At 36.4% G+C, this 16,423-nt stretch overlaps 1 protein-coding gene across 16 annotated transcripts in view; it reads left to right on the plus strand.

The window, feature by feature from the left end:
- Positions 1 to 16,423, plus strand: part of UCHL5 (ubiquitin C-terminal hydrolase L5) — a 108,838-nt gene that overhangs the window by 43,476 nt on the left and 48,939 nt on the right. For 12 of the 16 annotated variants that reach the window (XM_074390096.1, XM_074390097.1, XM_074390098.1 and 9 more), the window contains one exon: positions 535 to 14,113. Coding sequence is in view for 14 of the 16 variants with exons in the window: in XM_074390098.1 (XP_074246199.1) it covers positions 535 to 579 (45 nt within the window). In the remaining 2 variants the exon portion in view is untranslated. The remainder of the gene's footprint in view (positions 1 to 534; positions 14,114 to 16,423) is intronic. The other 4 variants (XM_074390087.1, XM_074390092.1, XM_074390095.1 and 1 more) reach the window with 4 other exon arrangements.

A 16,423-nucleotide genomic window follows, 5' to 3' on the forward strand; every position in this document is an offset into this window, starting at 1 on the left:
TGAAGATCTGTTGCACTAGTGTGTGAAAACTTTTTTTAGGTCATAAAAAGTTCATTGACACCAGGAATACATAATTCTTCAGTGACATTATGTTAAATTCACTTAAGTTGTGAAGTTAAACTCATTTATTCACATATACAGAAACTAATGTAAGGTTTTTCTTATACTCATGTGAATAGGAAGTGGGCAAATATGTGTATACATATCATTTTGGAATATTCATGAATGAGTTTGACTTTATGGAATGAGTAATTATGTATTTTTAAATTATTGCAATTATAATAATTTATTTCACCTTCAGATAGGAAAGAACTACAAACCAAATGTGATCCTTTCTTAGGGCAAAGAATACTATATAATTGTCCAGGAAAAGTTTGTTATAAGTCTCAAGTTATGAAATATAATGCTTTAGAAGTCTTATAAACAATTTATTTCAAGCCTTTCAACTTGAGAATACCCTCTTAGGCACATTTTATTTTAACATAGTCTAAAACTGACTTGTAAAATTTTATAATGTACTATTTTTATTTTTAGGCAAAAGAAAAACAGAATGCAAAGAAAGCTCAGGAAACCAAATGAAGAGGATGTTTTGGGATATGTACACATTTCTGCTCCTGCACTTATTTTCATGGAAATCATTATGTATAAAGAACTTTGAGCAACAACCTAATTGGCTCAGTGCACGTTTGGTAATAGTGCCTGTCTGTCTTGTCTTTAATGCATGAATTCATAAACTTCTTCCCTACCTGCATCATGTGCATGTAGTGCATACTAAATGAAAGTGATGTTAAGAGTGCTTGCCCAAATTCCATTATTTGACATTGAATCTGAGAACTGTTTGTTTTCTGGATGTATAACTACCTTAATGAAGCTAGAAAATGCACAAATGATAATCCTTATCTGTAATTTAAATACTTAAAATTTGTAATTGTCAGATCTTGATTAAACTGGATCTCTTATTTCTTCTCATCATTAATGGAAAAAAAATCAGTATTTCTATCTTTGATATCTAAGTGTTTTGAGGATTTTAAAACTGAATTTTATCTGCTATACCAGTTATTTGAAAAAGTATGATTTTAATGTAAATCATTTAAAAAGGACAAAGTATAATTTCCAGTGATTTTTCATTGCTGTCAGTAGAAAAGTAATAAACATCTCAATTTTATTTTAGTAAAATTTCTTCAAGTGTTTGGGGTTATTTGTTTATGTATTAGAGAATTGTTTCAGGAAGATCTGAGTATTACGCTTAAAAGCAGAATTTCAGGTTAAGAAGAAATTGTAAATCTTAAAGAGTGTTACTGTTACTCTCAGTGGAGTATTTTTTCAAGCTGTTAAGCTGTGTATAAAAATTTGGAGGTTTGACAGTTCATGCTATCTGCTTTTTTAAAAAGGTGGTAGTGGTGATGGGGCATCTTTCTATGCCAGTTTGAATAAGTTCGGACAGGCTGCAGTTTCCAAGAGCCATATACAATTTGCTCACAATTGATTTTTTAAAATTGTTTTTGGGAGTTGCTTTGTATAATATTCTTGCTTCTAATCTTCCTTTCCAAGTCAGACTTTAAAGAAAACTTTATAAAACTTATTTTAAAGGAAGTAATCTACTTTTTTCTTTATCAAGAATATTTCTGAGGTTGATACATGACTTTTTACCATTTTATTATTTATTGTAAAATAAACTTAACATAACTTATTTGTTAGGGAGAAATGTATACCCATCTTCCAATTTCAACACATGAATTTTTAAGGATTATTTTTAAGCTTAGTAATTGTGGTATTAAATAACAGAATTAATGGAGAAAAACTTGATGGGAAATTGATAGAAAAATTAATGAAATATTTTTTGTACGTAATTTCAGTTGGAGGTAATGAAAAATATGTAGTTTCTCAGTTGTTTATGGGTAAATATGTTTTGCTCTTGAAACAGTAATTATGGAGTGTTTTCAAAGCCATGATATAATGTTAAAAAATGGATTTTTAAGGAAGGCTCATCTTAATCCCATTCATGTATTTCAGCTTAATTTATATATCCTTTCCTAGTGAGGCTTAAATTTTGTAAAGCAGTGTGAGGATTATTGTGGTAAGTTGTATTTAGTAATCAGTATGGTGTGATACTAGCACTAGGAGTGACAAATAAATCAATGGAATAGAAGAGAGAGCCTGAAAACAGATTAACATGTATATGATCACTTGATTTTGACAAAGGTGGCAAAACAACTTAACAGGGAAGGAAAGTCTTTTCAACAAAAGGAGCCAGAATAGAATAGCTGAATATCCACATAAAAAAAAATGAACAGTGACCCCCTCCCTCACAAAAATGACTTTGGGATGAATCATAGACCTAATGTATTGTTTTAAAAGTATGAAGCTTTGTAACTGAAAACATATGTGATTATTTTTATGACTTGGGGGATTAGCCAAAGGTTTCTTAGGTCCCAGAAAGCAGTAACCATAAAAGATCCAAAATTAGAGCTCATCAAAATTGTCATTGAAAATTTTAATAAAAGTAGTATCAAATGACATTTGAAAAATAGTTTTGTGAAACTATATTAATAGGTATAAAGATTTTTTCTTAGTAATCTAATAAAATTTCTTAATAGGAATTTCCATAGCTTAAGAATCGTGTATTTTATCTGCATCTTCTTTGATAATTGCAAATGCCTTGTGCTACTTCATGATTATTCTGTCTGTGAATAAAAAAGTATGACTTGTCTTTGTCTGGGTGCTATATATTGCTGGTTTGAAACTAAGTCAGGAAGCTAGTGGGTAGAGAAAATGGAAGAATAAAGAGCAACCCAGGAATAGATGAATCTTATGTCGAAACTTTTGTTAGTGAATATTTTATAGAAAGTCTTGCTCTTTCTTTTCTAAAATTTTATTTAATTATTGGGTAGGTGAAGGCACTTCCATTCTATTTCATGCCTTTCAAAACAGCCAATTCTAAGGGATGTACTTCTGCTGTTGTCAACAGAAAGCTTGGCAGCAGCTGTGACATTGGCTGCTCTCACCTTAGATGTTTGGTTCCCAAGATAGCTGCCCTTTCTCCAGCAGCAGGCACCTGGACTGTGCCACTAGGATAGACAAACATTTGCTCGGGAATCACAGCCATGGGGACTTGCTCCCCTAGCTTGGGCCGTGGTACGTATTTTTGTTTATATTATGGGTGTTCCATGCAGATTAATACTTTCAGTTAATCCTCCTAGTTGCCTATAACATTAACATTTCGAGATATTTTTCGATTTTTTTTTTCCTGTAGGAGGCTTTGTTTCTTTTATTTTACAAAAAAGGCTTTTAATGTATTCTCAAAAAAACATTTAGAGAAACCATAAGCAAAAATAAAATTTAAATTACCTAGTTCTACCAACAGGAATGAGCACATTAACATTTTGGTGTCTTTAGTGATCTTTTTTCCTCATACGTACACATATGTTTTTCTGCGTTAGTCTTGCTTGCCCTCCCCATAGTCTGAAATCATTTTATGTAGTTTATATCATTTTTAAACTTGATATACAAGTTTTCAGGAAACAAACTACTCTAGCTATTTGAAGAGGAATGCAGACTTATATTGGGAATTTTGAAACTACCTGGTTTCTTACAAAATCATTGGAAGGTTTAGAGGAGTGGTTTTAAGTTCGAGTCTCCAGAAATGGCTCCCATGCCAACATACAGTATTGGCGTACCTAGGGAACTGCTCCCCTTTGCAACTGTCAAGGAGTCCACTGCTGGAACTATTGATATTAGAACATGTTGCAGTAGTTGTGTTCCAGGAATGAGGAGCCTGCAGTAACACCCAGTGGCTGTGCCCTGGAATGCAGACAAGATAAACCTTCTATGTCTAAATGCCTAAAATAGGCAAACTGGATAGTTGTATTTTTAGAGTGACGTTTCATTTTTTAGAGTAGTGTGAATTCCTAGATCAGTCAAAAATGCATGTTATTTAGTTTGTACTTTAGTACATTGTTAACTGGCCTAAATCCAATGACTGACAGGGTAAAGATTCATTTTTAGCATACTGGACACTTTTTGTTTTTGACTTGATTACATTAACCTTTTGAAAACTATTCAGTGATTTATTCAACCTACATCTGTGTTGTTCCAGATGCTAGAGGATAGCATAACAGGATAAAGCCTCTGTTCTCATGATGAAACAGATAAGTATATAATATAACTTTTCAAATACTAGTATGAATGGTAAAGTAGGGAAAAGGGGTGGGAGGAGCTGAGGTTTGATAAGATGGTCATGGAAGATCCCATTAATGAGATGAGCTTCAGGGAAAGACCTAAATGAAGACAATTTTTTCTCTAGTACTGAACTAGCACTGTGCAAGTGGATTGCCAATAGGCAGAATCAATGTGCAATAATTCAGAATATTAATTTGCAATCATGTTTGATAGTTAATTGGTTTTTGAATATTGATATGGATTGTCAATATGAAAATAAGTTGATTGAAAGTTATATATGGAAAAGGCTAGGACTACTGGTCCATGTACATTTTAGATTGTTCTTATATTTTGTGTAATATGCTTGACCTGACCCTTTCTTGTAGCAATGATAATATAATATTGAATAAACCATAAAACCAGTGGGGAAAGTTTCATGTAGGTGTATTTTTAAAAAACATTTTGATCTCTCCCCAGATCCCCATGGTAACTGTTAAGACTAAAACAGTCTGGGTGTGGTGGCTTATGCCTGAGGCAGGAGGATCTGTTAATCCCAGAAGTTCAAGCATAGAGTGAGCAAGATGGCAAGACCCTGTCTCAAAAAAAAAAAAAAAAAAAAAAATTTAGCTGGGTATGGAGGTGGTACGTGGTACGTGCCTGTAGTCCCAGCTACCCAAATAGCTGAGACTGGAAGGTGCCTTGAGCCCAGGAGTCCGAGAATGCAGTGAGCTGTGATCGGCCACTGCACTCTATCCTGGGTGAGACAGTGACACCCTATCTCAGAACAAAACAAAACAAACAAAAACAATGAAATTACTTGAAAATTTAAAAAATAATATAAATTTGGGAGAATATTTTATTATTTGGGGATAGAGAAAAGCTTCCTAAGCAGGAAATAATACACAAAAGAACTCAGAAGAGAAATACTTGACTGTATAAACATTAAACATTTCTGTAAGGTGACTGACACCATAAAACTAAGAGATAGCAAGCCAACAAATAAAACTTTGCTGTACATAATATGCAATATGTGTATTACAAACAGACAAATTAGTGTCTAATACACAGAGAGCTCCTCTGTATATTATATATTTTATGCTCATATGAGTAATATATTTATTGAGCAGTCCTGCAATAAAGCAATAAAATATGATTATGGTGTTTCCCATTGATAGATATCCTAACATTTTAGATATGTTTCATGTTATCTTCACACCAATCTTATGAGGTAAGTATTAACTTCATTTTACAAATAATATCTATATATTTTTTCCCTTTGAATCACACCGTCTGTATCCTGAGTACTCAATGGGTGATCTGCAGACCAGCAGCAATGAGCATAACCTGAGAACTTGTTAGAAATGCAGAATCTGAAGTCCTGCCCCAGACCATTGGAATCAGACTCTTCATTTTAACAAGGTGCCCAGCTGATTGAATTACATTTATGCACATTAAAATTTGACAAGTATAACCTCACTGGTTATTTTTATATTTATGGAAATACTCTCTTCATAATCAGTAGGCATTGTACTTTATTTTCTGAATTTAAAAATTTGATTTTAGGACTTCAACAATTTCAGTAGCAAGATGCGAAAGTGCAATCAGTTGGAAAAAGTTATTAGGAATAAAATGGAAAACTATTCACAGCAGGTCAAACATCATCCTAAGTACTTTTACACATTAACTCTAACCTTCACAGATATGAAATAAGTCACGATATAACCATTCTTCAGATGAGGGACACTAAAGCACAGCAAAAAACAATGGGTAAGTTAGTTGTTGTGTATTGGAATACTATGCAGTCATTAAAAAGAATATGAATGTCTTTGTATTAACACTGAAGGATGTCTGTGATTTATTTTTAAGGAAAATGAAAGTGTAAGTAACTTACCCAAGTTCATACAGCTAGTAAGTAGTAGACCTAGGATTCAAACTTGAACTTCTACTTGTACTTCTCTCTTTCACTTCTTCCCTCCCTCCCTTCCTTCATTCCTTCCTCCCCCACTCCACTTCCATCCTTCATCCTTCCCTCCTTTCTTCTTCCTTTTCTTTCTTTCTTTTTTTTTTTTTTGAGACAGAGTCTTGCTCTGTTGCCAGGCTGGAGCGCAGTGGCACAATCTCGTCTCACTGCACCCTCTGTCTCCCAAGTTCAAGTGATTCTCCTGCCTCAGCCTCCCGAGTAGCTGGGATTACTGGTGCGCACCACAATGACTGATTTTTGTATTTTCAGTAGAGACAGAGATTCACCGTATTGGCCAGGCTGGTCTGGAACTCGTGGCCTCAAGTGATCTGCCCACCATGGCCTCCCAAAGTGGTGAGATTACAGGCGTCAGCCATGGCACCCGGCCCTCCTTTCTTTTTTATAGTAATTTCTCGTAATACCTGCACACCTCCTTTATATACTTCTACCATTATTCTTAGAAAAATGATTCTTAGAGGTAAAAGCTTTATTATGGACAGAATTGTACAATGGAGATGTTTATGTGAGAAAACTCTCTCTGGATTTATTAGAAGCTTTGTAGGAGATATTGATGACCTTTGCTGAATTATTAAGGAATGCATAGAGTAAGTGGTAACTATGAGCTCTGAGCTCCAGTGGCTCCCTGAGGGCTAGTAATTATAACGATTTTGATTAGAGGCTAACAAGGGTTCCAGGTTGGGCCTCCCAGGCTGTGTCTCCAAGTGAGGTTACCAAGGTCCAAGAGCTGCCCTTTCATTTTATGATTTGAGTACACTCATGGAAGGTGATAAGGACTTTGGGTAGTTAAGCCAACTTAATAAAGCTTGCAGGAGACTAATGTACACCTGAAAAACAATTTAATAATTTATTTTACAATTATAACTGCCAGCAGACCAGACATTTCTATCAGCCTATAGATACATTCTGTCCATGGTAGATAAACTTACAAAGGAAACCAAATGAAGACCAGAAGGGTGGTTGACTATAGAACTGTTTTAAAGGAAATTATTGTGTAGAGATACTTGCTACAATAGCCTGTGACATGGTTTTCCATGTTAGACACCAACGAAATCTGCCTGGTAGATTACACACCTTCTTGATCAAAATGTTACTTCATGCTTCTGCTGCTAGAGACACAATGACAAAATTTTAAACTTCGTAATTATCACTTTTCTGGTTGACAATTCTCTGCTTCCTTTCTCATGCCAATAAGTGTTTTCAAATGTAATTTCAGTTTAAATTTATTTGATTTTAATTTTTTTCCAATCTGGCCTTTCAGGGACATCTGGAGAGACTGCTTAACCTAATTTTTCAGACTGTAGATAGGGGACTATTTCCTGTAACCTATGTAATGTCAGTGTATGAGGAATCGGTATTTCTATTCTAATAATGTCAATATGACCTTTCCTAATATCTTATACCTGAAATAGTCTATACCTGTCTTACACGTTTGGAATGCTCTGTACCCTTGGCACATGGGAACAGTTTTTCTCTTAGGGCACTCCATTGTTATTGGAATGGCTCCATTGCTTATACAGTGAACACCTTGGATGATGCAGTCACTCCTTCAGATTTCAGGCAGAAATTTACTTGAATTAATGTTTGTAATCTGAAACAATGGTGTGCTAATATAAGTACCCTCATTACATGTTCCATGAGTAACTTGCTTATTCTAGCCTCTATGGCCATTCTAAGAACTGTACGTTCTTGCCCATTTTATCAAGGTTGGTAAATACAACTTCACAGATAAGACAGTGCACTTTGTGTATACTCTTTTATTATAAAATAGTAACCCCATATTCTAGTAAGCTGGAGAACAGACAACTGGACTTGGACTTAGATGACCTGGGATAGTAGTCCTGCTATTCTATTAACTATCATGTGGTCTTGGCTTATGTTCTGTTATCTGCTGAAATGCACTTTGTCCTTTCCTTTGTTATAATTTTCAAATAGTGCTTATAGAGCAAACAGGTGGCTTTCACATCTGTTTATACAACTAAACCTTAAAACAAATATTAGTCTATTAAAGCTTCATTGTGTTAGACTTTTTCTGTTGTCTTTTCTGGACCTCTCTTTTTCTCTTGTGATTGAGTCTAAACTTAAGAAATTAGGCTTATAAAACTTTTTAAAAAAAAATTTGAAGTTTAGGAAAAGTTTGGTCATATTTCCTTAGATATTTTGGTAACACTTTGGGAATGTATTTTCCCTCCGATAACAACTTCATAAGCTCATAAATGTAATTTATACTATTGTCTTGGATGCAGCCCATTTTGCTAATTTTAACCTCCAAGGTGATATAGAGTATAAGCTAGTGTAAACAATATTTATTCTGACCAAGCATCTACAATTTGTTATCTAGTCATCTGTACACAAAATCTTTATAGCTTCTTTCCAAATGTATTCACAAACAGGAAAATCAGCTCTTTTCTGGATATGTCTTTAAATAAATGTAGACAATTCTAGAGCCTAGTGATAGGATTATCATTTTAAAGTTTTGAATGACATATTTTAGCATTGGTAAATATCAGGGGAGAAGAACTATTGTAAATACCATGTGAGTCCTTTTATTATAATAGAAGAGGCAAGCAGCATGTGCTTACTTCAAGTCCCTCGGTCATATTTTGGTAATCCTTTTAATATTTCAAACTTTTTCCCAACTATATCGGTTATGGAGATCAGTGATCAGTGATCTTTGATATTACTGTTGCAATTTTATTATAATAGAAGAGGCAAGCAGCATGTGCTTACTTCAAGTCCCTCGGTCATATTTTGGTAATCCTTTTAATATTTCAAACTTTTTCCCAACTATATCGGTTATGGAGATCAGTGATCAGTGATCTTTGGTATTACTGTTGCAATTGTTTTTGGGTGCATGAACCATGCCCACGTAAGACAGCAAACTTGATTAATGTTGTGTGTGTTCTGACTGCTCCACTGATGGGTCTCTCTCCCTCTTGTTGGATCTTCCTATTCCCTAAGACACAACAATATTGAAATTAGGCTAATCAATAACCATTGTACAATGGCCTCTGGTGTTCAAATGAAAGGAAGAATCACATCTCACTTAAACCAAAAGCAGAAATGATTAAGCTTAGGAAGGCACGTCAAAAGCCAAGATAGGCTGAAAGCTAGGCCTCTTGTGCCAGACAGCCAAGTTTTGAATGCAAAGGCAAAGATCGTCAAATTAGAAGTACTACTACAATGGATGCATGAATGATAAGAAAATGAAGCAGACTATTGCTGATGTGAAGAAAATGTGAGTGGCCTGGATAGAAGATCAAGCCAGCTACAACATTTTTTTAAACTTTTATTTTAGGTTCAGGGGTACATGTGAAAGTTTGTTACATAGGTGAACTCATGTTATAGAGGTTTGTTTTACAGATTATTTCATCACCCAGATACTAAACCCAGTACTCAATAGTTATATTTTATGTTCTGCTCTCCTCTCACCCTTTACTCTCAAGTAGACCGGTGTTTGTTTCCTTCTTTGTGTTCTTAAGTTCTTATCATTTAGCTCCCGCTTGTAAGTGATAACATGTGGCATTTGGTTTTCTTTCTGCATTAGTTTGCTAAGGATAGTAGCTTCCAGCTCCATACATGTTTCTTCAAAAGACATGATCTCATTCTTTTTTATGACTGCATAGTATTCCATGGTATATATGTACCACATTTTCTTTATCCAATCAGTCATTGATGGACACTTAGGCTGATTCCATGTCTTTGCTATTGTAAATAGCACTGCAATGATCATTCATGTGCATGTGTCTTTATGATAGAATTGTTTCTACTTTGCTGGGTATATAACCAGTAATGGGATTGCTGGGTTGAATGGTAGTTCTGCTTTTAGTTCTTTGAGGAATTGCTTTCTACAATGGTTGAACTAATTTACACTCCCACCAAGAGTGTATAAATGTTCCCTTTTTTCCCCAACCTCACCAGCATCTGTTATTTTTTTGACCATTTAATAATAGCCATTCTAACTAGCATGAGATGGTATCTCATTATGATTTTGATTTGCATTTCCCTAATAATTAGTGTTATTGTGCTTTCTTTCATATGTTTGTTGGCCTCATGTGTCTCTTCTTTTGAGCAGTGCCTGTTCATGTTCTTTGCCCACTTTTTAATGGAGTTGTCTGTTTTTCTCTTGTAAATTTGTTTCAGTTCCTTATCAATGCTGTATATTAGACTTTTGTCTGATGCATGGTTGGCAAAGATTTTCTCCCATTCTGTAGGTTGTCTGTCTACTCTGTTGATAGTTTCTTTTGCAGTGCAGAAGTTCTTATTTAATTATATCCCATTTGTCAATTTTTGCTTTTGTTGTGATTGCTTTTGGCATTTTTGTCATGAAGTCTTTGCCAGTTCCTATGTCCAGGATGGTATTGCCTAGGTTGTCTTCTAGGGTTTTTATAGTTTGGTTTCTTTCATTTAAGTCTTTAATCCATCTTGAGTTGATTTTTGTATATGATGTAAGGAAGGGGTCCAGCTTCAATTTTCTGCATATGGCTAGCCAGATCTTTCAACTCCTGGTTAGCTGTATTCCTAGGTATTTTCTTCTTCTTGTGGCACTTGTGAATGGCATTGCTTTTCTGATGTGGCTCTCAGTTTGCCTGTTGTTGGTGTATAGGAATGCTAGTGATTTTTGTACATTGACTTATATCCTGAAACTTTACTCAAGTTGTTTATCGGCTGAAGGAGATTTTGGGCTGAGACTGTGAGATTCTCTAGATGTAGAATCGTGTCATCTGTAAACAGAAATACTCTTGGCTTCCTCTTGTCCTATTTTGATGTACTTTAATTCTTTCTCTTGCCTGATTCCTCTGGCTAGGACTTCCAATACTGTGTTGAGTGGAAGTTGTGAAAGAGAGCATCCTTGTCTTTTGCTGGTTTTCAAGGGGAATGCTTCTGGATTTTGCCCATTCAGTATAATGTTAGCTGTGGGTTTGTTATAGATAGCTCTTATTATTTTGAGATACGTTCCTTCAATATCTAGTTTGTTGAGAGTTTTTAACTTGAAGCGGTGTTGAATATTATCAAAAGCCTTTTCTGCATCTATGGAGATGATCATGTGGTTTTTGTCTTTAGTTCTGTTTATGTGATGAATCACATTTATTGATTTGGTATGTTGAACCAACCTTGCATCCTGGGGATGAAGGCTGCTTGATCATCTTGGATAAGCTTTTTGATGTGCTGCTGGATTTGGTTTGTCAATATCTTCTTGAGGATTTTTGTGCTGATATTCATCAAGGATATTGGCTTGAATTTTCTTTTTTTGTTTTATCTCTGCCAGGTTTCGGTTTCAGGATGATGCTGGCCTCATAGAATGACTTAGGTAGGAGTCCCTCCTTTTCAATTATTTGGAATAGTTTCAGTATGAATAATACCAGTTCTTTGTACCTCTGGTAGAATTCCGAAAACAGCCTTATACTGGAAGAAGATGCTGTCTAGGACTTTCATAGCTAGAGAGGAGAAGTCAATGCCTGGCTTCAAAGCTTTGAAGGACAGGCTGTCTCTCTTGTTAAGGGCAAATGTAACCGGTGACTGTAAGTTGAAACCAATGCTCATTTACCATTTTGAAAAATCCTAGGGTTAAGAATTATGCTAGATCTAATCTGCCTGTGCTCTGGAAATGGAAGAAAACAGAACACATCTGTCTACAGCATGGTTTATTGAATACTTAAAACCCACTTTCGGACTACTGCTCAGAAAAAAGAAAGATTCCTTTCAAAATATTCTGGCTTATTGACAATGCACCTAGTCAACCAAGAGCTCTCATGGAGATGCATAAGGATATTAGTTTTTTTTTCCTGCCTATTAACACAGCCATTTCTGTAGCTAATGGATCAAGGAGTAATTTCATCTTTCAAGTCTTATGTTTTAAGAAATAAATTTTATACAGCTATAGCTGCCATAGAAAGTGTTTCCTCTGATGGACATGGGCAAATTAAATCAAAATTCTCCTCAGAAGGATTTACCATTGTATTTCCCATTAAGAACATTCATGATTCATTGGAGAAGGCCAAAATGTCAACATTAACAGGAGTTTGGAATAAGTTGATTCCAATCCTTTAGAATAACATTGAAGGATTCAAGACTTTGAGGCCGAAGTAACTACATATGTGGTAGAAATAGCAAGAAAGCTAGAATTAAAAGCAGAGCCTGAAGGTGTGAGTGACTTACTGCACACTTAAAATAAAACTTGAATGGGTGAGGAGTTGCTTCTTATGAATGAGCAGAGAAAGCAATTTCTTGAGACAGAATCTATTCCTGGTAAAGAGGCTGTGAACATTGTTGAAATGATGAGACAGTATTTAGATTATTATGTACACTTAGTTGAGAAAGCAGAAGCAGGGTTTAGGAGGACGGCAGTTTTGAAAGAAGCTCTACTGTGGATGAAATGGTAGCAAACAGCATTGCATGCTACAGAGAAATCTTTTATGAAGAGAAGAGTCAATTGATGTGACAAATTTAATTGTTGTCTTATTTTAAGAATTGCCACAGCCACTCTTATCTTCATCAACCATCGCATTGATGAGTCAGCAGCCGTCAACATCGATGCAAAACCCTGCACCAGCAAAAAGATTCGGACTCACTGAAGGCTCAGATGATAACATTTTTTAAGCAATAAAGTGTTTGTTAATTAAGGTATGTATATTTTTTAGACATAATTCTATTGCACACTTAATAGACTGCAGTATAGTGTGAACATAATTTTTATATGTTCTGGAAAGCCAAAAAATTTGTATGATTTACCTTATTCTGATATTCATTTTATTGTAGTAGTCTGCAACTAGTCCTGCAGTATCTCTGAGGTATGCTTGTAGTTTGAACAAATGTTTTTGAAGATCAATTTCCACTTGAGACCCCAACTTACTATTAGATGTTGTGAACACAACATAAAAATTTCTGTCTATGTTTTTTCTTATTTCAAATTCAGTAATAACTTATTTTAGGGAAAGGGACAAGGGAAGAGAAAAAGAACAAAGGTATTACCTGGATTTCACTTTAGGTTCAACTTTTAAGAAAATAGATTGGGGAATACAAGTGCAGTTTTGCTACATGAATATTTTGCTTAGTGGCAAAGTCTGGTCTTTTAGTGTAACCATCACCTGAATACTGTACCTTGTCTTTCTTAGGTGCTTTCTCATCCCTGCCACTTTCCTATTCTCCAGTGTCTATTATTCTACAGTCTATGTCCACGTGTACACATTATTTAGCTCTCACTTATAATTCAGAACATGTGGTATTTTACTTTCTCTTTCTGAGTTATTTCTCTTAAGATAATAGCCTCCAGTTTCATCCATGTTGCTGCAAAAGGATGGAGCATTTACTTCTATTTTATGGCTAAGTAGTATTTCATAATATATATATGGCACATTTTCTATAACCAGTCATCTCCATTGATGGACGCTTAGGGTAGTTCCACATCTTTGCTATTTTGAATAGTGCTGCCATAAACATACAAATGCAGGTTTTTTGATGGAACGGTTTCTTTGGGGTAGATATCCAGTAACAGTATTGCTGGATTGAATGGTAGTTCTATTTTTAGTTTTTTGAGAAATATCCTTACTGGTTTTCATAGAGGTTGTACTAATTTACATGTTCACCAACAGCATATAAGTGTTCCGTTTCCTCCATACCAACATCTGTCACTTTTTGAATATTTAGTAATAGCCATCCTGACTGGTGCAAGGTGGCCTCTCATCGTGGTTTGATTTGCATTTCTCTGATGATTAGTGATGTGCATCTTTTCATATGCTTGTTGAACATTTGTATGTCTTCTTTTGGAAAATGTCTGTTCATATCATTTGCCCAGTTTTCAATGTTTTAATGGGGTTATTTTGCCTTTTTTTTTTTTTTTTTTTTTTTTTTGGGACAGAGTTTCACTCTTGTTGCCCAAGCTGGAGCGCAATGGAGCAACCTTGGCTCACTGCAACCCCCACCTCCTGAGTTCAAGTGATTCTCCTGCCGCAGTCTCCTGAGTAACTGGGATTACAGGTGTGTGCCACCCTGCCTAACTAATTTTTTTTTGTAGTTTTAGTAGAAATGGTGTTTCATCATGTTAGCCAAGCTGGTCTTGAACTCCTGACCTCAAGTGATCTGCCTGCCTCAGCCTCCCAAAGTGCTCAAATTCTGGGATTATAGGAGTGAGCCATCATGCTGGACTTGTTTTGTTTTTAAGACAGAGTCTTACTTTGTCACCTAGGCTGGAGTGCAGTGACAAGATCTCAGGTAACTGCAATCTCCACCTCCCAGGTTCAACTGATCCTTCTGCCTCAGCCTCTTAAGTAGCTGAGAATACAAGTGTGCCACCATGCCCAGCTAAATTTTTGTGTTTTTAATAGAGACAGAGTTTCACCATGTTGCCTAGGCTGGTCTTGAACTCCTGGCCTCAAGTGATCTGCCCGCCTCTACCTCCCAAGGTTCTAGGATTATAGGCGTGAGCCACTGCACCCAGGCTGGATACTCAGAGTGATTTTTTGTTTGTATGATAAACAAGGGGAAGATTATTCATGAGTTTTCCAGGGGAGGGTTGGGCAATTCCCAGAACTGAGGGTTCCTCCCCTTTTTTAGATTATATAGGATAACTTCCTGATGTTACCATGGCATCTGTAAACTGTGTTGGTGCTGCTGGGAGTGTCCTTTAGCATGCTAATATATTGTAGTTAGTGTATAGTCAGCAGTGAGGATGACCAGATGTCACTTGTCAAAACCATCTTGGTTTTAGTGGGAGGTGGGTGGCTTCTTTACCACAACCTGCTTTATCAGCAAGGTCTCTATGACCTGCATCTGTGCTGACCTCCTATGACTTAGAATGTCTAACCTCCTGGAAATGCAGCCCAGTAGGTCTCAGCCTCATTTTGCTGAGCCTCTATTCAAGATGGGAGTCACGCTGGTTTAAAGGTCTCTGACATGACCGACCGTGCTAAAATCTCCACCCAGGGAGGAGCTATAGCTCATGACCATCTCATGGGACCTTGTGCTGGCAGAATGGCTCAGTATGTGTGCACCACTGAAACCCACTCCTCTCTATGTGATGATGCACCCTCTCCCCTCTCCATGGCCCCAGAAAACCCTCCTGTCACTTTCCCTCAGAAAGACACTGCTTTGGAGAATACTCCCCATGGCCTCCTTAAGTCAAGCAATAAAACCTCTCTTGATTAAAAAAAAAAGAAAAAGAATAAGGTATTTATCTGGTTGTAGTGCTGAAGACAACATCCTATGGATCAGGTCATTTAATAAATATTTATTACTGCGTAATATTTATTACTATCTATAATAAGTGTCGGGTACTTAGTGAGTTTCTGGATGTATAACGGTGAAAACAACAGCCGTGTTCTTTGTCTTCATGGAGCTTACTATTCAGTAAACTAGGTGAGATTGAGAGACACGAGTCATAGTCACAAATACATAATTAGAAGCCAGTGTAAGTATATGGAAACAGGGCTCTGTGATATCATATACGAGAGATCGTGACTGATCTGGGGAGAGTGTGAGTTGAGATCTACAAGACAAGTGGGAGTTAAGTAGACACAACCTGGGAGTTGTGTGTGGAGGAGGCATTCTAGGCAGAAGGAAGCAGAAAGGCAGTGAGAGAGGCAAGGTTAGTGTTCTAGAGACACTGAAAAGGCCAGCATGGCCTGGGAGCCCAAAGCAGATACGTGTGTGGAGTTGGAGAGGCAGCCGGACTATGCAGGTTTTTGTGAATTATTCCAAGGATTTTGGTCTTTATATGAAGATCATTAGAAGCCGTTAAAGGGGTTTAAGCAGCAGTATGATGTGGTCAGACTTGTATTTCTATAAGACCACACTTTCTGAAATGGAGGCCTCATGGGTAGGGGTAGATGTGGGTATGGGGTGGAATGGACAGATGAAGAATTAAGCTCATTATGCTGTTGATACCTAGTTGTGTACCGTGAAGCACCACAGACTCCCAGCTCATCTCTTACCCTCCTCATTCTCGTGACTCTTAGAGTCCTTGCATCCTTCCCCACCTCTCTTCTACTCAGGCAACTCTTGTACAGGGTAATTTATGACCTGTTATCAGTAAAATCTCCCATGTCTGCAACCCAGATTTCGAAAGTTTCTTTCTCCTTGCTCTAATAAAAATCTGACTTCCCTGACAACACTGCCCTGTTATCTGAAGTGGTGGCTATTTTTTCCTCCCACTGAGACTGGAAATTGGACAGGTCTTGTCCTCCTTGCTCACTGTGGCTTCTTTCATTCTCCCTCTTTCCTTTTTAAAACTTACTGATTTTGTGCTGGTGAGAATGTGAAAAAAAGAAAACTCTTATACACTGTCGGTAG

This window comes from Saimiri boliviensis, chromosome 19 (assembly GCF_048565385.1).
Source record: "Saimiri boliviensis isolate mSaiBol1 chromosome 19, mSaiBol1.pri, whole genome shotgun sequence".
Classification (NCBI taxonomy): Eukaryota; Metazoa; Chordata; class Mammalia; order Primates; family Cebidae; genus Saimiri; species Saimiri boliviensis.